This window comes from Scatophagus argus, chromosome 3 (genome assembly GCF_020382885.2).
Source record: "Scatophagus argus isolate fScaArg1 chromosome 3, fScaArg1.pri, whole genome shotgun sequence".
Taxonomy (NCBI): domain Eukaryota; kingdom Metazoa; phylum Chordata; class Actinopteri; family Scatophagidae; genus Scatophagus; species Scatophagus argus.
Window position 1 is genome coordinate 12,257,197 of NC_058495.1, and position 22,872 is coordinate 12,280,068.

Sequence of the window (22,872 nt, forward strand, 5' to 3'; positions counted from 1 at the left end):
TACTGAATGTTGTTGCTGTTAGCTTCTAAAGACTGCAGACGTAACCCACACAGGAAGCTATCGGTCATAGTTTCAGTAAAGAAACAACCGCCCCATGTGTGAAATCTAGCTACGTTCAGTGCAGTCTGATGACATTACAAAGCAGCTCATGTTGTGAGACGGCAGTCGTCAGATTGGGGTGGTAAGTACATGTGGTGTGGCTACATTTATGTAGAAGGAAATTATTTTTCATATGTATTTATTTTTCAAACCCATTTCCTGATGAGTGAAGTGGGTGCATTTTAATCTTTCAAATAAAATTGTGAAAAGTTTCCACTTTAGAGTGGCTTAGAAGTACAATAGAAGCAGTACTTATCAAAAATCAGTAAGCACCTTGATGTTTAGTGTTGGTGTGTTGTTGGAAAACAAAATTCTTGTGATTGTTTGTTAGCTAATGGAGACAAATTATGTCTAGTGTCTGCATATTTTTCTGAGGCTCAATTCTTCTGATGTGCTTAAACTGAACGTCTCATGCTTTAGGAGAGAAGATTAGGAGTCATGTCGGCTCAGAGTGCAAAGAAAAAAAGAATTGGTTCACGTCGCAGGTTAGCAAACCAAAATAAAACGTCCGAGGAGACTGAAGAGTCCAACATAACAGACAGTACCTCTGGTGCACAATGGTGTGTACAGGAAGAAATTACTGAATCATTAAATGTATTGGCTAATGCTGACAATTCACAATCTGAAGCCCAAAATCCACTGTCACCAGGACTCTCAGAGAACAGAAAAATATTAGGGTCTAGTCGAAGAAATAAAGGCCAGCATGTCAAGGACTTGGCAACTGAATTGCACCACAAACCGAGAGAGGATGTTGAAAAGACCAGAAGTTATGAGACGCTCCAAACAACACAAATGTCACTGTCGATACAACTGAAGAGGAAGGAAGAAATAAGTCAAGGGAGTCAGCATGATATAATTTCTGCAGCACATGACAGCTCTTTGCATTCAACCAATATACCTGACTATTACTCTGAGGTACATAATACTGCAACAAGCTGTCCAGAGGCTGACCTGAAAGGTTCAACTCCCAAAAGTGAAAATCTGCTAGCAGACCAAGATGAAAGTGGCATTGATTATAAAGTAGCAACTGATTCTTGTAAATCAGAGGACACCATGACTGGAGGAGCTGACAAATCTAACACTTCTCAGACTGAGAAACTCGAAGAAAATGCACATCTTGTTGTCTCTGAGTTAACTAGTTTAGGTGTACTTTCATGTTCCACAGTAGGTGAAAAGCAGATTGACCTATCACAAACCACGGAGATGCGAGAAGAACAACTTCCCAATGTGGATTTTGTGACAGAAAAAGAAAGCGATGACACTGACTTGTTAAGGCAAAATGAAAATTTCCAGGGCAACTGTTTGCTGAGTGAGTCACATCAGAATTCCGTAGATATACAGTTTTCTAACACACAAGTGATAACCTCAGATAGAAGCAGCCCCAGGAAAAATGCTGAATTTGATTGCAGTGTTGAGCAAGCAATATTTTCATCACCAAACGAAGATGAACAAAATGATCATTTCAACTTTCAAGTCAGTGGTTCTCAGCATTCAGAAGATGCTATGAACAATGAAAGTATGACACATGGTGCCACAGAAAAGTCTGAAATGATCCCTGGGCACATTATAGACCAAGCTGAAGTCAGTGACACTTACCAACGTGAGTTTATTGCGAAAAGTAGTGATGATTCGGCTGCCAAGCAGGAAGATTCAGATCCTGAAGATCAGGAAGTGCATCCCACAAAAGTAAACAGCTCTGAGGCTTTGGACCACACAAATGAGGATAATTATGTATATGATGCCAATGAATTACAAATCAGTGGCATAGAGAGAGCACAGGCTGCACCAGATCAGGTAAATGAAGGCAGAGTAGAGGATGATATAAAACCCAGTGCTGAACCAACAGTTCATCAGGAAAAGGAAGGAGTCCTCTCTGAAATGGAGGCGAGTGATTCTTCTTTCCAAAGCCGACAATCAGGAACACAAGCTCCTTTGGACCCCCAGTCCCAGCCTCAAGCAGACGACACAGGCCTGAGCCCCATGGCGAACAGAAGAAAACTGGGCTCTAGCCGTAGAAATAAAGGACGACAGCATGCGATGGGTAAATCAAACCACAGACCCACAGAAGAAGTTGTTGGAAATACAGATGATTATCAACACCTTGAAACAACCAAAATGTCATTAGCAGTAGAGACTGAAGAAGTTAATGATCAAGTGGGAGAAAATGCACGTGTTGGTACACCTGTTGGAATCACTGAGCTTATTACTTCAAGTTTCCATTCGAGTTCAACAGTAGATCAACACCTAATCGACCGGTCAAATTCCACTGAGATGGCAGAAGAAGAACTTCCCAATGTGTATTCTGTAACAGAAATGGAAAGCAATGAAAGAGACGAGGACACCAACTTGTCATATGTGAAATCAGAAGATGCAGAATCTTCTGTCACAGCAGACATAACCACTGAACAAAGCAGCCCAGGAGAAAATACTGACATTGAATGCAGTGTTGAGGAAGCAGCATTTTCACCATCCAAAGAAGAGCTGTGTTCAAATGAGGAACATAAAGAGCATCTAAATCTATCTCAAGTCAGAGGATCTCTGCATTCAGAGGATGTTGTAAATAAAGTGCATGAAGAGGAGGTCAAACCGACGCAAATGCATCAAATTGATTTCTTCCAAACTGTGGAGAGTGAATCCTCTTTACAGATTCTGCAATCAGAAATGAATGTTCCTTTGGAGTGTCAACCTCAGGACAATTCTGTGAGAACAGAGGAACAAACCCACACAGGCTTCAGCCCTGTGGGGAACAGAAGAAAACTGGGGTCCAGTCGTAAAAGTAAAGGAAGACAGCATGCCAAAGACCCTGTTACAGAAGCACACTATGAACCCAAAGAAGAATTTGTAGAAATTCCAAGGGGTGATGAAGTCCTTGAAACAACAAAAATGTTGTTCGCAATAGAGACAAATGTGCAGGAGAAATCAATGGGAACCATTCTGGAAGGAATGGACACTTTTGGCGCTTCGCAGGCTGAAGAAGTTAGTGATCAACTCAAGGAAAATGTACATTTTGGCCCAGTCATTGGCAACTTTGAGCTTACTACTTCAAGTTTACATTCAGGTTCAACAGGCGATCAACAGCTGATTGACCAATCATATTCCAAAGAGATGGCAGGTGATGAAATTTCCAATGTAACAGTGAAAGAAAGCAAGGATAGAGATGAGGACACTGAATTGTTCAGGCATGATGGAAATTTACAGAGCAACTATTTGGTGAGGGAGTCACAATTTAAGTCAGAGGAGATAGAGTTCTCTGAGACACCGGACATGTCAACAGAAAAACTCAGCCCCAGAGAGCATGCAGAACCTGAACGCAGTGTTGAGCAAACGATAATTTCATCAACAAAAGAGGAGTTGCCTTCAAGTGTGGAAGAAAATGAGACTGTCAACTTAACTGAGGTCGAAGGTGCTCATCATTTAGAGGATGCTGTGAACAACATTCGTGAACAGGAGTTTAAGCCAACACAAATGCACGAAATCAATCACTCCTTGGAAATTGTGATACATGATGCCACAGAAAAGTCTGAAATGATCCCTGGGCACATTATAGACCAAGCTGAAGTCAGTGACACTTACCAACGTGAGTTTATTGCGAAAAGTAGTGATGATTCGGCTGCCAAGCAGGAAGATTCAGATCCTGAAGATCAGGATGTGCATCCCACAAAAGTAAACAGCTCTGAGGCTTTGGACCACACAAATGAGGATAATTATGTATATGATGCCAATGAATTACAAATCAGTATCATAGAAAGATCACAGACTGCACCAGATCAGGTAAATGAAGGCAGAGTAGAGGATGATATAAAACCCAGTGCTGAACCAACAGTTCATCAGGAAAAGGAAGGAGTCCTCTCTGAAATGGAGGAGAGTGATTCTTCTTTCCAAAGCCGACAATCAGGAACACAAGCTCCTTTGGACTCCCAGTCCCAGCCTCAAGCAGACGACACAGGCCTGAGCCCCATGGCGAACAGAAGAAAACTGGGCTCTAGCCGTAGAAATAAAGGACGACAGAATGCTATGGGTAAATCAAACCACAGACCCACAGAAGAAGTTGTTGGAAATACAGATGATTATCAACACCTTGAAACAACCAAAATGTCATTAGCAGTAGAGATTGAAGAAGTTAATGATCAAGTGGGAGAAAATGTACATGTTGGTACACCTGTTGGAATCACTGAGCTTATAACTTCAAGTTTCCATTCGAGTTCAACAGTAGATCAACACCTAATCGACCGGTCAAATTCCACTGAGATGGCAGAAGAAGAACTTCCCAATGTGTATTCTGTAACAGAAATGGAAAGCAATGAAAGAGACGAGGACACCAACTTGTCATATGTGAAATCAGAAGATGCAGAATCTTCTGTCACAGCAGACATAACCACTGAACAAAGCAGCCCAGGAGAAAATACTGACATTGAATGCAGTGTTGAGGAAGCAGCATTTTCACCATCCAAAGAAGAGCTGTGTTCAAATGAGGAACATAAAGAGCATCTAAATCTATCTCAAGTCAGAGGATCTCTGCAGTCAGAGGATGTTGTAAATGAAGTGCATGAAGAGGAGGTCAAACCGACGCAAATCCCTCAAATTGATATCTTCCAAACTGAGGAGAGTGAATCCTCTTTACAGATTCTGCAATCAGAAATGAATGTTCCTTTGGAGTGTCAACCTCAGGACAATTCTGTGAGAACAGAGGAACAAACCCACACAGGCTTCAACCCTGTGGGGAACAGAAGAAAACTGGGGTCCAGTCGTAAAAGTAAAGGAAGACAGCATGCCAAAGACCCTGTTAAAGAAGCACACTATGAACCCAAAGAAGAATTTGTAGAAATTTCAAGGGGTGATGAAGTCCTTGAAACAACAAAAATGTCATTCGCAATAGAGACAATGAGGCAGAGCAAATTTAAAAAGCAAACCGACCTAGATCTAACATCCACTCAGAAAACTGGAAAAATTCGATCAGCTGTAAATGATGAAGAAAGCATGGAAAAGATGCGAGAGGGAGGCATAATTTTGTCACAGAATACTTTGGATAATACTGAAAGTGTGACAATAGACAATGCTTCAAGTACAGACAAAGATGACTCTGTCAAATCCAAGAACATCAATGATGAGGAAAAGAATCCCATAAAAGAATCTGAGACTTTTAGTCAACTTACAGGATATGACACAGTTAATTATGTTATAATCAAAGATTGTAACACAGAAGTGGGGAGGTCAGTGGAAGTTTTTAGACAGGATGACGTTGGAGAAAATGTTGAAGACCCTGCAAACAAAGACCGCGAAGCCCAAGAAATGAAAGCTTCACAGGCAGTCACACATGCTGAACGCTTTTCTGCCACACACAACAAAACCGAAACTTCAGCTGCATTTGTTCCAGGGGAAAATGTGAGAGCAGAGCTAGTTGTGGTTATGCCTGATGAAAGTGTAGTATCTACAGCGGTGGATTCATGTAACAGTCAACAAACGATACAAGAAAAAACTAATTTAGCTAACTGTGAAAACCTGCAGGGAAAATCCAAACAGAAGAGGAGAAAGATGGGCTCGACTCGACGCCCTCAGCTCAGTCGGAAGCTGGAGGAAGAAATGGACAGCAAAGATGAAACCCAAGAAAGTGACTTTAACACGCAAACTGACGCCAAAAACGTTGACAGAACGGAAGTGATGGAGGAGTTACCAGTGGTTCTAACTGCAGAGGTATCACAGAATGAAAATGCAAAACCATCACTGAATCCTGTGTATAAAGAGCAACAGGAAACTGATGAAACTAGTGCTGTAGACAACAAGGGGCAAAAGCTACAGAGCAGCATGATATCAGATATAGATGATTCAACAGCTCTCCTTCCTGGACAGTCTGCCTCCAGCCATGAAGAAGTTAAACCTGCTATGTTTGTTCATGTATCTGATACAAAGGATAATGAGACGCATGTAAATCTTAACATGGCACCTTTGGTGTCAAATACTGAAGACATTACAAACCCTGGTCTCACAGGAGAAAGGAGGAGCTTTGTATCCACCACACAGAGTACACAAAATGATGAGGAAAGGTTAGAGAGTATGAATGTAACACAACACGAAGCTTTGAAATCAGCAGAAGCACCAGCTGTGGCTGTGGTTGATTTGGAAATAATGAAATCTGTAGTCAGCGGAAGAGGTGGAGAAGAGCACAAAGATGCCCAGGCTAGTATACATGAGCCAAACAATCCGAATGGTGGAGATCACAATAAAAATCTCGAGATGAAGAATGCAAGCCCAAATTTAAATTCAACCAGCAGGAGAAGAAAAATGGGCTCCACACGCAGAAATCTTGGATCGCGAAGCAAAGGGGAAGACTTGCACCAAAGGCAGGGGGAGGATGATGAAGCAACAGAAGCTGCAACAGATCTTGGAGATGTAAAAATGGGGGGTTTCAAAACAGATGATGGTGACTCTGAACGAAAGAAGGAAAAACTATTTGAAACAGCAGAGTACAGCCACACGAGTGAGTCTCACTCTGAACCTCCATCTCAACAGACAGTAGAAGAAATTCTAATTTCTCATGGCCAACCAAAAGCAACAGAGCACCACCCATCTCCTAATTATTTACCTGCATCGCCATCCAGCACTCCCAAACATGATGCAGTGTCAGAAACAGCATCCGGTGGGAGAAGGAGGAAACTGGGATCTCACAGGAAGTCACATGGACACCAAAGCAATGAAAACGGAATTGGAAGAGGGAATGGAACAGCAGATACACAAACTGAGAGAGATGTGAGAAGTATCATCAATGAAAGTGCCATCAAGAGAGCTGAAGAAGAACCTGTTGCTCTGGACAAAATATCAGAGGTAAGCCGTTTTTGTATTGTTTTTTCTTTTTTACAATCAAAGATTATCTAGTGTGAATCTTCAGTTATGATTGTTTCACACTGCACTTAAACTGACAAACACATAGTTGTTTGCACTGCATTTCGCTTAGCTTATTAGTTCTGATCAGCTCATAGTGAACCTCCTAAACATCGTGCAGCTTTATCGTATTTTTAGCCTGACAGACAGTACACTATTGGACAATTTACTATGTTCTTCCACAAAATGTGTCTGTGCTGTACTCTTTTCATAAAACCTCAAGCACATTGGTCAAGCCTTTTTTTGCAAGTACAGAATGACACAAGGAACCAAAAAGAGGAATATGTGGCTCACGCTACGTGTTTCACACGATGAAAAGGAGAACATAAACATGTATCTGAACTTTTCATCTTTGTTGTGTTGTCTCCTTTATGCACTTACATAGGCCTAAATGACAGCCAGTCAAGAAACTATAGTAAATAAAGTAGTAGCACTTGTTTTTCATGTAATGCACGTTTAATTCATAATAAAAAACTGTCATTTTTTTCATGTGCCAGTGTTGATATAAAATAGTTTAGTCTAAAATGTCAAATTTTAGTGGCTATAGCATTACATTGTTGCTACATCACACATCAGTTGCAGTACAAACAGCAGGCCTGAGAAGCTGATAATGTCCTCATCCTCATAACGCCATACAAAACACACACCGCACTTTCTGTTAGCCAGAAGATTATTCCTATCAAATACAAAATTTGGATCAGCATTTGTTGACTTTCAAGAGCTCAAGAAAAACAAAGATTTTTGTCATTTGGCAAACCAAAAAGAAAACATTATGTTCAGTGTGCTGTATATCAAAATGTCATAGACTGAAGATAAAATCTGCAGTCAAAGCAGAATCTCCCCTGCTGATTGAAATGTTTTTGTCCGTGCAGGTTGATGAATGTGACAAGAAACCATCATCCAACATCAACGCCTCAAAGACAGGAGGGCCCACGATGCCAGTGAGGTAAGTCCAACATCAGGGTTCAGCAGGGACACCTAACAGCCTTGCATCATATCAAGTGTTGATATACTTGGTTGGGTTAATATCAGAAAAGAACCTTCATCCATATCAACATGGACCAGCCAACATGGACCAATAAAATTATAAATTTGTTACAGCTTTATTAGTGCAGTCACATTGGCTCATACTGGGAATTTACATCAATGCACAACCAACAATAACCTCAGCTACTAAACATATCAAAGTAGAAAGCCTGGTTTCATGTGTTATTGCTAATCAGAACGCATAGTTTCCTAACAGGCTAATTAGCAGTCTGGAGTGAGTTCACCTCTGGTCAGCTGAGACTGGAGATGGACCTGAAGGTTGCACTGTGCTGCAGCAGAGTCATACACATCATAATCCTATTAAAAGCTGAGATGAAAGCTGTGTTTACTGCATGCTTATTATGAGCCTGTTTTTATTTTCATTTTAATGTATTTTGCGATGTGTAATTTTACAGGGCTAGAAAAATAATGCTGATATTTATTCAATGTGGTTATCAGTGTGTTATTCACATTGTGGGAAGTATAAAGGTACATTTATTCAAGTACTGTTCTTAAGTGCTACTGAAATGCTTGTACTTTACTGGAGTATTTTAATTATATGCTTATTTCTCCTTGTAATCCATTCAAATAATATTGAACTTCATATTTCACCATAATAATTTAATGAATTTAGTTACTAGCCACTTTGCAGAATATTTTAAAAACATACAGTATATTGAGCTTATGAAATACAATGTATTGTTAGGCAGTCAATCAAACCACTCAGCATTATAAAGAAGGAACATAATTAGCTGTATTGCTACCAGCTACAACATTAAATGCATTTTACATGTTACACCATCAATAATAAAATAATTATTCCTCCACTGATTATCCATATTTAAGTTTGAGTTTAGTAATAATTCAAATTATTGATTTATATAAACTTGCTGCACGTATTCTGTACAGTTCAGCAGATTCAAATCTGAAAGAAATGCCAATATTTGGCTGGGACTACTGATGACTGAACTAAAAACTGACAGAATCCCGAACGAGATTAAATTTTAGTGTACTGCTACATATGTATGTTTATTTGTCTGCTCCACAGTGAGAAGACTGTTGCACAAGTGACTCCAGTTCCGTCTCCTTCTGCTGAAATCCGCCTGAGTCAGGAGAGTCAAAAGATGTTTTCTCTGGGTAAACACACGCTTAAAGCTCACACACCACATTGTAGATAGTACACGGATAACGAGAGAATTTTAATATGGAAAATTAGAAATATAACATGTGACCACAAGTGTCTTTGTTTTCATTTCAGAGGGTAGTTCCAGAGGGGGTGCTCTAAGGTCACTCCCTTACAATGTGATGATGGTTGGAGACAGCAGTGTGGGCAAAACCTCCTTCATGAAAAGAGCTCATACGGGGAAGTTTTCCTTAGATTTACCCGCCTCTGTTGGTAAGACCTGACCTTTATCCTCCTATATTCCCTCAAATGTGGGTAAATATACACAGAATAGTGTCACAGAAGTACCTTTTGTAGGACTTGATTCCTGCAAATGGACTGTGGTAGTGGATGGAAACCCTGTGGTGCTGCAGCTGTGGGATACTGCAGGTCAAGAAAGGTAGGTTTCCCTAACCCTACATTACTGAGACAATTTTCTCTGTTGTAATCAAACATACGATCTATAAGTCAAAGCACTTGGTAAAGAAGAAAATAATGTAAATGATTAATGTAATAATGTAAAGTCTGTTGCACAGGGGAATTATAAAAAAAATAAATGTTGTATTAAATGTGCAATGTGCTATGACAGCATCAAAGGCCCAGGCCATCTTTCACATTTCATTTCTCCTCTTGAAAAAGTTCAGCCAATAGTTATAAAAATGAATTCAAGACAGAAGTGCAAGAGAAAATAAACAGTGGGGTAAAATACATCCAACATTAATGATAACAGTTTAGGTGTCTGTCCCTGTTGAGGCGGAGTACTTTATGTTGATCTTGAAGATGCCATAGAAGAAGAAAAAATACATTTGCTGACTTCATGTACTTCACGAGTAGGAATCTACTAATCTACGAGTAGGTGCTGTTGCTGTGTGTCATTTGTCATTGACAAACAGTTCATTTTTTTGGCACTGGTATAATGAAGCCCACAAGCTGCAAGATGTCTAAAGGATATCAAAAAGCTGACCATACAACAAGGTGCCCTGTCTGGTCCAACAACCTTACGTGGTGTCTGCTGTGGGTAGGAACAGTATTTAGGCCTTGGTGGAAAGGCAGGCTGGAAGGTACAGGGTGTGAATTTGTGCTTTATGATGACCTGAATGTTGTGCCACATGTACCGTGTGTATTTTAGTTCCTTCAAATAGTGTTTGATTTCCTGTCTGTACATGCCCTTCTGCCTTTCTGCTGGCTTCTCCTGAGAGATTCATTCAACAGTCAGACTACATTTCTGTTGTGCATGTATGACAATGTCTACATAAGTAATATCCTCTATGCCTTTGTTGTTGTAGCAAATCAAAGATATTGTAAATATGAGGTACAACGTGCAGCAGCCTCACTGAACATGTTGCTCAAGGGTTGAGAGATCTCCTTCAGGCAAGGTTGTGACCTGTTACAGAACTGGTTTGGCAAACCTCAGCATTGCTTTGTATTCTGGAATTATGACAGCGGATTTGATCCCAGCAGCATAACACGAACATGAAGTGTACAGATGTCTTCGTGTTTACTCCACATGCTGCGCGTTCTCAGACAACTTTTCAGAGGAAATATCTAGATTGGCATGGTTGAATGCATTTTAAAAAGGGCATTGGAGTATGTAGTGGAAAAACAAATCAAATGTCATCACATAAAAAGACACTGAGGTTTTGGATTTAAAATACAATAATTTGCTCACTTTCATTGTAGAAGCTATTGTGCAATCACTGTTTGCATAATCGGTCTTTCCAGGAAAGACTGAATACGTGTTTTGAAAAAGGCTTCAGGGAGGTCTCTGCAAACTCAACAAACCAGTTGCAAAACAAACTTGTGATAGTCACTTCTGAGGGGTTGTTAGGAGAGTAAATACATTGTTTGCTGTGTAAATTTTGTAGCATCTCTTGATATTAATGGTATTGATTTAATGATATCAAATCTCTGATTGCATCTTAAATTATCCTTCCAAGGTTTCACAGCATCACAAAACAGATTTTCCATAAAGCCCAGGCATTTCTCTTGATGTATGACATCACTTCCCATCAGAGTTTCTCTGCAGTCAGCTACTGGGCCAACTGTATTCAGGTACGGTGCACCTTTATAATTTTACGTGCCGATGCCAATGAACTTCTAAAATGGATTGTTACACAAAGCAAGCATACATGAACTTTTCTTATGCTAGCAAAGTTGATATTTAACATTGGAAATACACATATAATATATACACATATACATGTATTATTCTGAATGGGCAATTCTGTATAAGTTACTTTAAGTGTATTTTGATGCTAATGCCTTTTTACTTTCACTTTAAGTAAAATTTTGAATGTAGGACTTTGTAAAACAGTATTTCCACAATGTACTATACTAGTAAAAGATCTGCGTACTTCTTGAACCACTCACACTACAAGTAAGATCTACATCAATGGCACCTATGTAATGTAGATATGTCAATACACAGCAATACACTGCATTTCAGTACTGATATCATTTCAGTATACAGTTAGAGAGTAACATAAAAGCTTAGGTCTAAAACATGTGAACCTGTTTTTAAAGCCTAATTGGTCTGTGGAGAGATGTTTGAATGGAAATCCAAACAATAATCAAAATAATCTTTGATATGCAGGAAGGAGCTGCAGAAAACGTGACCATTTTACTTCTTGGGAATAAGAGTGATCACGCAGAACGGAAAGTTAAAACTCAGGAGGGGGAGATTCTGGCTAAGGTATGAATCTGTGATATCACGTCCTGTCACACTGTTAGCTCAGCCGGTGATGCCAGACTGTAACTGAACAGTTCAGATAATGAAACATCCACACTAAGGCGGCAGTCTGACTTTCACAGGAGTACAACTTTGGTTTCATGGAGTGCAGCGCTGCCACAGGTGACAATGTGATTCAGTCTTTGGAAACCGTGGCCAGGTAACACATGTCACATCTGTCACTGACACTTTTCCTTTATCTTGTGCCATCTGTCATTTATCACCATCTGTATATATCACACACACGCCCTTTAAAATTGTTGGCACTGACTGATTGTGGGTTTTTTTGTTTGTTTTTTTGTACCAGGATGTTGAGTCAAAAAGATGACACAAGAAGGGAAACAACACAGTTGCACAAAGAGCCTCAACAGAAAAAATCAGGATGTTGCTGAAGAGAAAAACCTCTGCAGCTGGACAGTCTGTGTGTATTTTAGAACTTTTACTGGTTCTAATCCAATAGTTACATTTGATAAATGATAAGTAAGTGATCAAGATAATTATTATCACATAATGAACAATGGGGGTTTTTGAGCATTTTGCAGTGTTTTATCTTGTTCGATTGATTTTCCTCGTGATCTCTTTATGAAATGTCAAATGACCACATGAAGTGAATATCGACCCAGACTGTTATGTTTCCACTTGAAGATGTAGAAAATTTTTGTCTTACTAAGAAACTTAAGTTGCAGTACTTTCACTTCAGAAACATTTCCTTAGTTGAAAAATGAAAATGATTTCCTCTGTAGAGTACAGCTATTGAGTATTTGCCCTGCAGTGTCTACACTCCATGCTTATTAATTTTACTACTGTGGTATCAATATTCAATAAATCTAGTGTCTAGTATATACTAGTATATACATTTAAATCTATACATTTAGAAATCTCAAAAGGCAAATTACCTCTTGGAAGTTAGAAAACATGGTTCCAAACTGATATTAACAAGAGTCTGGTGAATTTTGAGTATGTAATAAATGTGGTAGTATATTTCAGTGTTTACAAGCAATTTGTGCAATATGCTGTTGAAGGAGAGCACCTTTTCATCTTTGTAGCTGTTCAGCTCACAGAACACAATACATTCAGTGTAGCATGATTTTGTACGTTTACCATCAGTTATAAATGGATGCTGATGGCAGGCGTCTGTTTGCAGTTATCACACAGCTTCCAGCTCAGCCCAAATTATCATAAATTAATTTCATGTCTCTGTAAAAGTGCCGGTAAAATACTTTTGTGCGTGTTTAATATACATGTCAAATTTTTATTTTTTTTTAAGTTTCCGTGCATTTCCCTGCAGCTTGTGTCAATAAACGCCCAAGTGTTCTAATGTTATGTCTCATGTTTAATAAACCTCCAAAACAACAGCTGCTGGCTCTCAGAGTTAATTTATGTCCTCATGGAAGTTGTGCATTTCCAGACTGACAAAGACAACAGTGTTCCTACTGGAACAACAAGTCTTTCACTGGTATGAAGAGCATGACAACAATGGCACCACGGCAATAACCTCATAACATCCCAAAGGAGCTTTTGTGGGAAACAGAAAAGCTGAGACATCATCTTCCAACGCCATCAGAGGAGGCAGATGATTGCACTAAAACTGATATTAGTCTGACTTCACTGGCTACGTTTACCAGGAGAATTAATCCTCTTGCCTGCAGTTATTTAGATAATTGAGTTTTAGGCTGGAACACAAGCACTGTTAAACATCATAGACCAGAAAACCTTTTAATTTAAGAGTCTGTAATTTCAGAATACTTCATAAAATTTCCAAGAACTTTCCTGGAAAAAAAAACAATGTAATTTGAGGAACTGTATGAACTGCAGCGAAAACAGACAACAACATTCACTTAATTTCAATTAACTGCTGTTGTAAGTGACCTAAATAGTAAGAAAGACTGAAGAATATTTTAGTGTCAGATTGTGACCTTTTCTACAGCACACCTAAGAAATTACAGAGCTGGATTAAAACACTTTTAAAATCGTTAAAGTAAAAGGTTACAGCTTAAACCAGCTGCAAAGGAGTGATGTTAGAGTTACTGCTGGGGTCATCAATCACTGGGGTCACAGTGAGAGAGCTGGCTGTGCAGCTGTCTGTCGATACACTCAATGGCAGCAGGGAGCAGTTGAATCTTAAACGGGTTAACAGGACACATCACCATACAGCCTAACAAGTTAAAGACAAGTAACTCTGACCTTTTGCCACACGGGGGAGTATTTGCGCTAATAATGAAAGGTGCATCGGCTCATCTGCAGGCCTTGAAGAGAAAGCCTCTACGCGAGGAACCAGCCACTTTGTACTAATGCAGAGTTTAATCTCGTCAGCAACTACTAAAATAAGTCCAAATAATTAAATGAAAGTGCAACCAAACAACAGAAGTCTTAACAATCGTTTGAATTTATTTCATGGTAAAAAAAAACAATTAAAACACTTTCATATAAAGATTTACAGAATAAGTTAAGAATATCTGGACGACATTTAATAGAGATGAAAAAGTTCAAACATTTAGATGAGATACAGCAAGTGTTTTTGTTCATGGGCAGAAGTTTGCATATTAAACTAATCGTATCCAATTGGATATTTTCACTTCTAGAAACCAGCATCTCTGGTCACTGCAGAGCAGCTCTGTTTTGTGTTGAAATTGTTTTCAGTCAACCACCAGGGTGACCTGTATTAAATACTGGTCACAGCAATAACAATAATAAGTTATTTAATTCTACCTTCTACTGCTGCTGCTGCTTCGTCGCAGGTTTCATTTCGTTGAGTGGCTGTCATATTCTCTTCTGCTGCCCGTAATGCTGGATCTCCGATATATTGTTTGCTTTTTTTGTTTTTTTTGGAGCAGTGGTATTGTCTGATGGCTTGCATAATATCAGAGGCAGTCCAGTGGTGATGGGTCAAGGCATCCTGCAGGGTGAAGAAGCCATCTCTGGTCCGTCTAACTCCTTTACACACAGCCGTGCTGCGTAGCTCCAGTCCTATCTCATGCACAACTTTGCACAAATATTTCTGAGTTTCATTCAGACACTGAACCTCTGTGAGAACAGAAAGGAAAAAAAAAAGATGCTGAAGGTCGGCACATTTTAAAAGAGGTCTGCTGTGTATTCAATTGAAGATAATTTACCTAAAGTGAAGTTGGGGGGCTGAAAGTGAATGCAACGCAAGCCTGTCAAAATAGGATGCGATTTCCCTTCTGGACCCAGTAAACCTTGTGCAGCCATCTCATAAGCTTCCTGTGATTTCATGTCTACGTTGGAATACCTGCACAGGAAAAACAAAACAGTCATCTAGCTGCATTATGAATAATCATTTAGCACCTAACTGTGGCCCTGCTGTACATGTAACACATCAGTCCACAAAGTGCTTTCAGCAGGGCCACGGTTAGCTGCATTATGAACAATCATTTAGCACCTAACTGTGGCCCTGCTGAAAGCACTTTGTGGACTGATGTGTTACATGTACAGGAGGGTTATTCAAAAGTGAAGCACAGAAGAAAATGTAAAGAGGAGTAAAAAATATCAACATTATGTGTATAGAAATGTAATGAACATTAAATGTCATTAGCGTACATTAACAAGGCCTTCTGATTGGCTCCCTGCAGCATCGCCAGGACTCGTTCCAGCTTGTCCCGTGTGATGTGATCTGTTGAACACAAAAGTTTAGTGACTGATAAAGTGAGCTCACAGTTTGTTTGGCAGGCGATTAAGACATGATCTTGTGAAAAGTACAGTTACAAATACAGCACAGACACCAATTGATAATTATGAAATTTAACAATTAAATTTTAAGTTACAGTATTAGAGTGGATGGCTTTTAGACAATATTGTTGTATATCAATACTGAGCTTTCAAACACAGCATAATGACCTGAAGCTCTTATTATGAAGTGAATTAACTGATGAAACTGACAAGCATACAGGGGAAAAAAAAGGGTATCCTACCACAGGTGGACCTTTCCACAACTCTGCCTGTGTGAGAGAAATCGTCTGTTGCAGTGCCAAATTCACCCTCCAATGTGTATTCCTGAAACATGTCCAACAGCATTAAACCTGTGTGTACTGCATCTTTGTTTATCTGATGAAAAACCACATGATAAACCAAAGATAACCGAAGAAATGATAAATTACCCTTGAGACTCTGGTTCTGTAGAGATCATTCAGAGTCCTGTTTCCATTCCCAACAGCAAGAACTAAAGTTAAAATAAAGGTGTTAAAAGGTGTCTTCATATATTAAATACAACATGACCTGAAACAAATGGCTTTTTTCATGTGATTAGCTCTCAAACTGTCAATTAACTAAATTGCAGTGATGAAGCCACAGAGCTCCCCAGGTATCAGGTGAGACAACAACAACAACAAACAATAGTTACATCAATCTGTGCTCTAGGTTTACATGTCCATGAGTAGCGTATAAACCATAACTACAGATTAGCAGTCCTTGGCCACAGATTCTCAAACTGTGTCCTGCGGTTTGCATGGATTTGTAAACCGAGAGCACCTTTCTAGACTAATATTTTTCTTTTTTTCTCCCTCAGCTGACCTCAGGGGAGCTCTGCGATTATTAGAAGGTAGGTCAGCCCAATTTATGTGACTTATTAACTTTAAATTACCCCGCTCTCCCAACGGCCTTTCAAGAGGACAGAGGTGCAACCAAACCAGAGGACATTTAAACCAATCTCTTTTCTAAAAGCATGTGTTTAGTACGAGCTTTTCCACGAGACTTGTAAAAAATGCACGTTTTAAGGCATTAAAAACTTTGGCTACACTGACACTAAGACTTTCTAACTCACTTAGATTGACAGGCTCAATCAGGACATATTTTATTTACTCAGTAACATCGTTACCTAACCTGTGATGAGTCTTTTCAGTTTGACAACAGCATGGCTGGTGACAATTAACATTTAATGTACATAAGCTTTTCTATTGTAGGCTATATGGATGTTTTAAAGTAACTTTATCAATGTCTTTTCCTCTTTTGTCGAGGAAAATGAGATTGGGACAGTTATTGTTATCTTTCATCAACCAGTTCTACCTCTGCGCCAAATTTCAGGGGCCTAGGCCAAAAACTGTGGCTGCCAAAGGGTGTGCAAATGTTGATGAACCAACACACAGAGCAACCTACTGAACTGCTAATAAACATACCAAGAACACCAGAAGAGAATGCATCTAGGCGATGTCCTACTCCAATTTTAATATGCTGAAATTCAGGTCCAGTCACTAAAAGACACAGAAAATATACATTAAATTATTTATACACAGTCCTTAATGTGCACGGACAAAAGCATTTTAACATCGCTCAGATATTTCAGCTAATATTAACCTGCCTTAACAGGGGAATGAAGTCACTATTGAGCCACTGGAGCATTCATATTGGGTGAACAACAAGCAGGTGAACCACAATGTGAAGCTATGCAGTGTAGTGGACGCACATACCCAGAGGATGCTTGGACAGTACCGGCACAGAGACTGCAGACAGTGTGAGTCCCTTGGGTGATTTGGTCTCGCTGCCTGGGAGTTCCAAGAAGCGGACCTCCTTAGGAAGAGGCTGGGATGGTGTAGCACCTAAGCCTGTAAGGTTAGACATACATAGTGGTCAACACATTATTTGACGTCCAAAATTTAAGGCAATTGACTTATTGTTGATCTGAACATTGGCTGCATCACGCCTTATTGTCACAACAGACAAAGAAATACAATTGTGAGAGTATTCCAGAGGATAAGTTTGTATGGATACGCCATCCTCGCCTTTCAGAAGATTTGTCTCGATGGTGTCCCGTACGAGTTTCCAGTGGACACCAGAGGGTTTGTATACACAAAACAGACCCTCTAACCTCCGAAACATCTTAATAGCTGGAGTCGCCATTGTGTAAGGAGCACAACGATTTCTTGAGTTATATTAAGTTATACTTAAACATGTTCCAAGCTTGTTTTCTAAAACACTGGTAGTTCTGTCTTCATTTGGTTTTACAGCATGGGACCATTTGCACATGCGCATATGTCTCGAAACGTAAGTTCTAGTGGCTACTTTCTGAACATACTGCCGCCTGCTGTACTGGATGTATAGCGGGCCACAGTCTCCCGTATGTGAGAGGACTGGAGGCGATGGGGTTCAGTCGACACCAGAATAAACACGTAGTGTCATTATGCGTGGATGTTTATGGCAGAATGAATTTAGGAGAGGGATAATAGAAAGATTGTACAGAAGAATGAAGGTCAATGGGGGCCCTCCAGAAGATGGCAACAGCTGCCCTAAAAAAAACATCCTAGCGAAGAAGAAGACGAAGAAGAAGAAGGTACACTGTAGCTATCTAAACATGACCGCAGCGAAACTGTTGACAGTCCTGAAAACTTGAATTAGGTAACGTTTGAGCTGTTATAATGTTTGTACGTAGGTGTGGTTGCTATAGTACTTTTCCAACAAGCGCACAAAGCGTGACGAGCAACTAACGTTAACACAAAATCAACGAACGTAATGTTAGCTAGCGGTTATTAAAAGCCTAGAGGCCATAATAAACACAAGGACATTTGACGTAGCCAGGTAACTTAACGTTTAACCAAGATGACAGTTTGCAATTAAATGACGTAATTTGTCACCGCATCCTCCAACGTGTGTGGAGTGATGAACGTCAGTAGGGGTTAAAAATTAACCTGCAGTGATAATCTGCAACGTTAGCATAGCAGAGGGTTTTTCTCCTTGTACATTCAGTCACCCTGGTCTACAGTAACATTCACTCCACAAAATGTCATCAACACAACAGCAGGACATGTCGTTGTAAACCAGAACTCCATTTTGTTTGGTGTTGGCGGTAAGAGGTCAAGACATTTTTTACAAGTCTGGTGGAGAAGCTCAGGTGTAAGTAATTTAGTGCATGGTGGCAGGGTCCTCCTGGTATTGATCGTACATCTGAATGTAACAGAGCCATCGTTAAAACACCACAAATCCATGGTTCGTTCACAAAGGTGTTACCAGTCAATCCACGTGACTAGACATCACCTTTTAATATGGGACAATACACACCTTTGTCCTTTTCATTGGTACAGATACAGGTGATCTCATATAATTGCTGGTACAGCTACATGCCTCTCCTAAGCAATGGTCTCATCAGACAGTAATTTAAAACAATTGTGGGTTAGCAGGCCATTTAATTGTACCGACAGCAACATCTGTGAGCCAAAATAACTTCAAGATTCTTTCACACTTGAAGGTCAAAAATATACCATCCATGGCTGGATTAACCTGGCAGTTGGTCATATCTTTTGGTTCATCCCAAAGTAAGAAGAAATATCCCTTATAGACACTTTAACACAGGGCCTGTCTAAAAGGACAGTTTGCTTAATGAAAGGCCCACTGTAAGGTCTTAGTCATTTCAGTTGATGATGAGCTTTAGTGGGGCGTATTCTCCCCAAATTTGTGTTATGAAATGACTTCAAACAAAATGACAGAAAATGCCTCACTTGACAGAAAAAATCTGGGTGTAAATAATATAATTAATGTTTGCTGAATTCCATTACACTGCTTCAGCTTCAGGGTCCTGGTGCTGTGCATGATGGTTCACTGTTACACTGTCATGTCTTACTGGGAGATGTTAGTATGTTAGAAATAACACCCGTGCCTTTTCTGCTGTGTCAAGTCAGACTGTCTTCATTGAGAAAGGTCTGTACACTACATTTTGCATTGCTTTACAATGGTAATGGTAATTTAACTTCACTATGTCAAAATGTCAGTTACAGTATGCACTGTACTGTATAGTGGATAGAAAACATTTACTTAACACTTTTCTCAGGTCTATCTTGGAAAATATTCTCTTATGCCTGTTGTGTGATGTTTGTAGGTGTAATGCGAGCTCCTTTGCGCTGGGTGCTATGGGATGTGAAGGACACCCTGCTGAGGGTGCGCGCATCTGTGGGAGAGCAGTACTGCAAGGAGGCTGAACGAATGGGCCTGAACCTCAGTCGTGTGGAGGTCGAAGCTGCTTTCCACCAGGCATATCGACATCATTCCAGCAGATACCCAAACTATGGCATCACTCAGGGCCTGGATGGGCGGTCTTGGTGGATGGGGGTGGTGCAGGACACATTCTCTCGGTGCAGAGTGCAGGACCCTGCCCTGCTTAGGACAATCGCTCACAACCTTTATCATAACTTCTGCAGTGCAGAGAACTGGGAGGTAAATCACAAATAACACATGTAGTATACACATAAAATGAATAGAACATGCTTTTCTGTTGTTATTCACTAAATAATACAGCATAAAAACAACAAATCCTGTACAAAATTGTTTGAAAACATCAAATAATTAAAAAAAAAAACTGTCAAGATTTATATTTGAAATCAGCCATTATTATTATCAGAAGCTTTGCTCACTGATGCAGGAAAACAAAGTGTACATGGACATTATGGATCTATTTAAAATGGTAGTAAAGCATATTCACTACTCATGATTGCTTTTTATTTTTGATGAATAAACTGGAAAATGTCAACTTGAAATTGTATTGTTTGTCTTTGTTTTAGGTATTTCCAGACTCACAGGAGGCCCTGGAGAGCTGTTCTTCTCTTGGACTGAAGCTAGGTGTGGTGTCTAACTTTGATAGCCGCCTAGAAGAGATTTTACGTGTTTGTGGCCTGCTGTCTCACTTCAGCTTTTTAATATCATCAGAGGAAGCAGGTATAGCAAAGCCAAATCCAGCCATCTTTGATCGGGCGCTGCAGAAATGCGGGGTACCAGCTGCTTGTGTAGCTCACATTGGGGACCACTATGTTAATGATTACTTCACCTCTCGGTCTGTTGGCATCCACGGGTTCCTATTAGACAGACACAACAAGCATATCGGAGCAGACGTTCCTCGAGAGCATCGGTTCAGCTCCTTGGCTGAGTTGCCATCCCGGCTTCGGCTGCACTTGGACTAATGCCAAACAGTCATGGACTCAAGTGCAAAGCTACTCAGCCTAAATGTGGTTCAGTTAAGGAACTAATTTGTGTGATTTAAACATGTTGACCTGACTGTGCTCAACCAGTTTAGAGCTCTTTCTATGGTTAGAAGTAATCCAGATTATCCAGATAGGTTATTATATAAAAACTCTATGTACAGGGTATAATTATCATGGATTTTGTGATAACTAAATTAAGAGCAATAAATATGTATTAATTGTTTGTCTGAGAAACCTCATTTCCTTTTTTCATCTGATGACAAAATGAATGCTTTTTAGACAAACAAAAGGGGTGTTACCCTGAACAGACAACTGCCATCAGGACAGAAATGTTTCACCACCTGAATTTAACAGTGGATCAAAACCATACCATTTAAATGACCTCCATATGAAAGCATTTGCTAGTTTGTCATGTAATTCTTTCATGGTGTTCAACACCAGATTACCAAACACCCCGATACTCAAGAGACTCAGACCTACCTACTGAAAAACGTTTTTTTAGTTGCTGTAATTGTCCCTCCTCTTCATAATCTCTACCACAACGCCACAAGCAAAAGACGCAATTTTGGACAGTACAAACAGGGACTGCATTTTGTCCCCCATCACCTACACTGTTATCAAATTAGGAAGGGCTCAGTTCACAGCCTCCAGGAAGTCGTATGAGTTCTTTAAGTCAGATTGATGGAGGTGAGGGAAGGGTGGAGACAGAAGTAATGTCCAACTTATATTCCATGAATGTGGTGTCGTGACTTAAATTCATGTTGAATTGATGATTGATGTCTTCCTATGTTTACAAAGTGTCAGACTGAGCTGCACTCAGGATCAGCTGGCAGTGCAAAAGGGCATTCCTCATGTGATTTGGGTGAACCGACCCTTTAAACTGAAGCTCTGAGCTTTCATCATTCCTAATGATTTGTTTCAGTGCTTAGCAGCGAATGAGGCAGGATTGCTTAGCCCTAATACCTTTGTAAATACTCTTATTTCAAACCATCTGGTCAGAGGCAGATACTGAGAATGTTGGGCTGGGGATCAAAAGGGCCAGAAGAGGAAGCAGAGGGGGAAGAAAAAAAAGACCAGAATGGCATTGCAATTCAAAGCAGAGCTTCAGCCTCTTATGGGGAGCACGGATTGACACTTGACCAAACAAGATTTAAAGAGTTCAAGAGAATTTGCTGATGTTAACAACACCCAGCCTTCCACTTTGTGTCAAGAAATATGAATGAGCGCACAGGGTTTGTTTTTTTTTTGTTTGTTTCGTCTTGATTTTTTTTCTTTGCCTGCTTTTCACTTGTCTTCATTTGTTTCCCTTCGCACTCCTCCTGTATGTTAAAGGCTATTGTGTATCTTTAGGGAAGCGCCCACGAGAGCTGCTTAATTCAAAGCTGGTTTAGTAGCTCAGCCAGACGGCTCTAAAGGGCTCCACTGAAATCCAATTGCAGACATAATGGGATTGCGAAACAAAACGAAGCTCCTCATGCAGAGAGCGAAAGGGAAGCTAAGAGAAGATGCAGCACGTTAAAGAGGGAAGATATCACACACAATGGAAATAAATCTATTTTTAATTTTTTTTTTAAGTCGGTATGTATGTGGCGCAGTGTTGTGCATCGAGCAAATGCTTTATCATGAATATAGGTATACATTCTGTTAACTCAAAAACACAATACATGAAAAAGTTAATGGCAATACAGAAGAGGGCTGAAACATTTCCTTCAGCTATAAAAGCACTCAAGAGTTTGCCTCTTTGTTCAATTGTGCCCGGGGTTCAGGGTTTCATGTCGGCATTTCTGCGTCTTGAAATATTCAGTGGAAGAGAAAAATAGATGAGCAGAGCGTCAGAAAATCATGGTATTTGAACACAGAGGGGGAGAAAGAAGAAAGAGCTTCAGAAGTGAAAAGAAGGTCACGCGATGAATAACAAACTCCAGAGACAGAGCAGCAATTAATAAGCACATGAAGAAGAAATACACACACACACACATTTGCATTTTTAATTCATTTCATTGGAAAACAAAAGGACAACAGAGGCTTTCCAACTGCATTAACATAAATCTGACAAAGTAAAGGGC

At 39.9% G+C, this 22,872-nt stretch overlaps 3 protein-coding genes across 10 annotated transcripts; 2 read left to right on the forward strand and 1 right to left on the reverse strand.

Moving 5' to 3' along the window:
• Positions 1 to 49: 49 nt before the first annotated feature.
• rab44 (RAB44, member RAS oncogene family) lies at positions 50 to 13,246 on the forward strand. Of its 2 annotated transcripts, XM_046383575.1 has the most exons (10): positions 50 to 181; positions 520 to 6,918; positions 7,848 to 7,921; positions 9,050 to 9,138; positions 9,260 to 9,397; positions 9,482 to 9,563; positions 11,101 to 11,215; positions 11,757 to 11,855; positions 11,975 to 12,051; positions 12,199 to 13,246. In XM_046383575.1, exons 2-10 carry the CDS (start codon positions 538 to 540, stop codon positions 12,281 to 12,283), a joined length of 7,140 nt encoding a protein of 2,379 aa, XP_046239531.1. In that variant the 5' UTR covers positions 50 to 181; positions 520 to 537; the 3' UTR covers positions 12,284 to 13,246. The 2 variants fall into 2 exon arrangements, with proteins under 2 accessions (XP_046239531.1, XP_046239532.1); XM_046383576.1 differs by lacking the exon at positions 50 to 181 and having other exon boundaries at positions 197 to 6,918.
• A 1,013-nt stretch (positions 13,247 to 14,259) lies between these two features.
• On the reverse strand, positions 14,260 to 18,661 carry trub2 (TruB pseudouridine (psi) synthase family member 2). Of its 2 annotated transcripts, none has more exons than XM_046383578.1 (8): positions 18,527 to 18,661; positions 17,312 to 17,446; positions 17,021 to 17,095; positions 16,007 to 16,068; positions 15,821 to 15,902; positions 15,450 to 15,522; positions 15,005 to 15,141; positions 14,260 to 14,915 (listed from the first exon to the last, which is right to left on the reverse strand). In XM_046383578.1, the coding sequence occupies exons 1-8, from the start codon at positions 18,552 to 18,554 to the stop codon at positions 14,587 to 14,589; spliced, it is 921 nt and encodes a 306-aa protein (XP_046239534.1). In that variant the 5' UTR covers positions 18,555 to 18,661; the 3' UTR covers positions 14,260 to 14,586. The 2 variants fall into 2 exon arrangements, with proteins under 2 accessions (XP_046239534.1, XP_046239533.1); XM_046383577.1 differs by lacking the exon at positions 18,527 to 18,661 and adding an exon at positions 17,624 to 17,878.
• hdhd3 (haloacid dehalogenase-like hydrolase domain containing 3) lies at positions 17,983 to 21,029 on the forward strand. 6 transcript variants are annotated; one of them, XM_046383580.1, is made up of 3 exons: positions 17,983 to 18,236; positions 19,711 to 20,045; positions 20,390 to 21,029. In XM_046383580.1, the coding sequence occupies exons 2-3, from the start codon at positions 19,716 to 19,718 to the stop codon at positions 20,783 to 20,785; spliced, it is 726 nt and encodes a 241-aa protein (XP_046239536.1). In that variant the 5' UTR covers positions 17,983 to 18,236; positions 19,711 to 19,715; the 3' UTR covers positions 20,786 to 21,029. The 6 variants fall into 6 exon arrangements, with proteins under 6 accessions (XP_046239536.1, XP_046239539.1, XP_046239537.1 ...); XM_046383583.1 differs by having other exon boundaries at positions 17,983 to 18,171; positions 19,708 to 20,045; XM_046383581.1 differs by having other exon boundaries at positions 17,983 to 18,171.
• The last annotated feature ends 1,843 nt before the right edge of the window (positions 21,030 to 22,872 follow it).

Bases quoted from the DNA above. Each gene is read 5' to 3' on its own strand.
- rab44 (XM_046383575.1), top strand. From the start codon at position 538: ATGTCGGCTCAGAGTGCAAAGAAAAAAAGAATTGGTTCACGTCGCAGG. The intron at 7,922-9,049 runs GTAAGTCCAACA...TCTGCTCCACAG, and splicing joins GGGCCCACGATGCCAGTGAG to TGAGAAGACTGTTGCACAAG. The intron at 9,564-11,100 runs GTAGGTTTCCCT...TATCCTTCCAAG, and splicing joins GATACTGCAGGTCAAGAAAG to GTTTCACAGCATCACAAAAC.
- trub2 (XM_046383577.1), bottom strand. From the start codon at position 17,741: ATGGCGACTCCAGCTATTAAGATGTTTCGGAGGTTAGAGGGTCTGTTT. The intron at 16,069-17,020 runs GTATGTTTATTA...TTTTAACTTTAG, and splicing joins ATTCTCTTCTGGTGTTCTTG to TTCTTGCTGTTGGGAATGGA. The intron at 15,903-16,006 runs GTAATTTATCAT...GACATGTTTCAG, and splicing joins ACAGAACCAGAGTCTCAAGG to GAATACACATTGGAGGGTGA.
- hdhd3 (XM_046383580.1), top strand. From the start codon at position 19,716: ATGCGAGCTCCTTTGCGCTGGGTGCTATGGGATGTGAAGGACACCCTG. The intron at 20,046-20,389 runs GTAAATCACAAA...TCTTTGTTTTAG, and splicing joins GCAGTGCAGAGAACTGGGAG to GTATTTCCAGACTCACAGGA.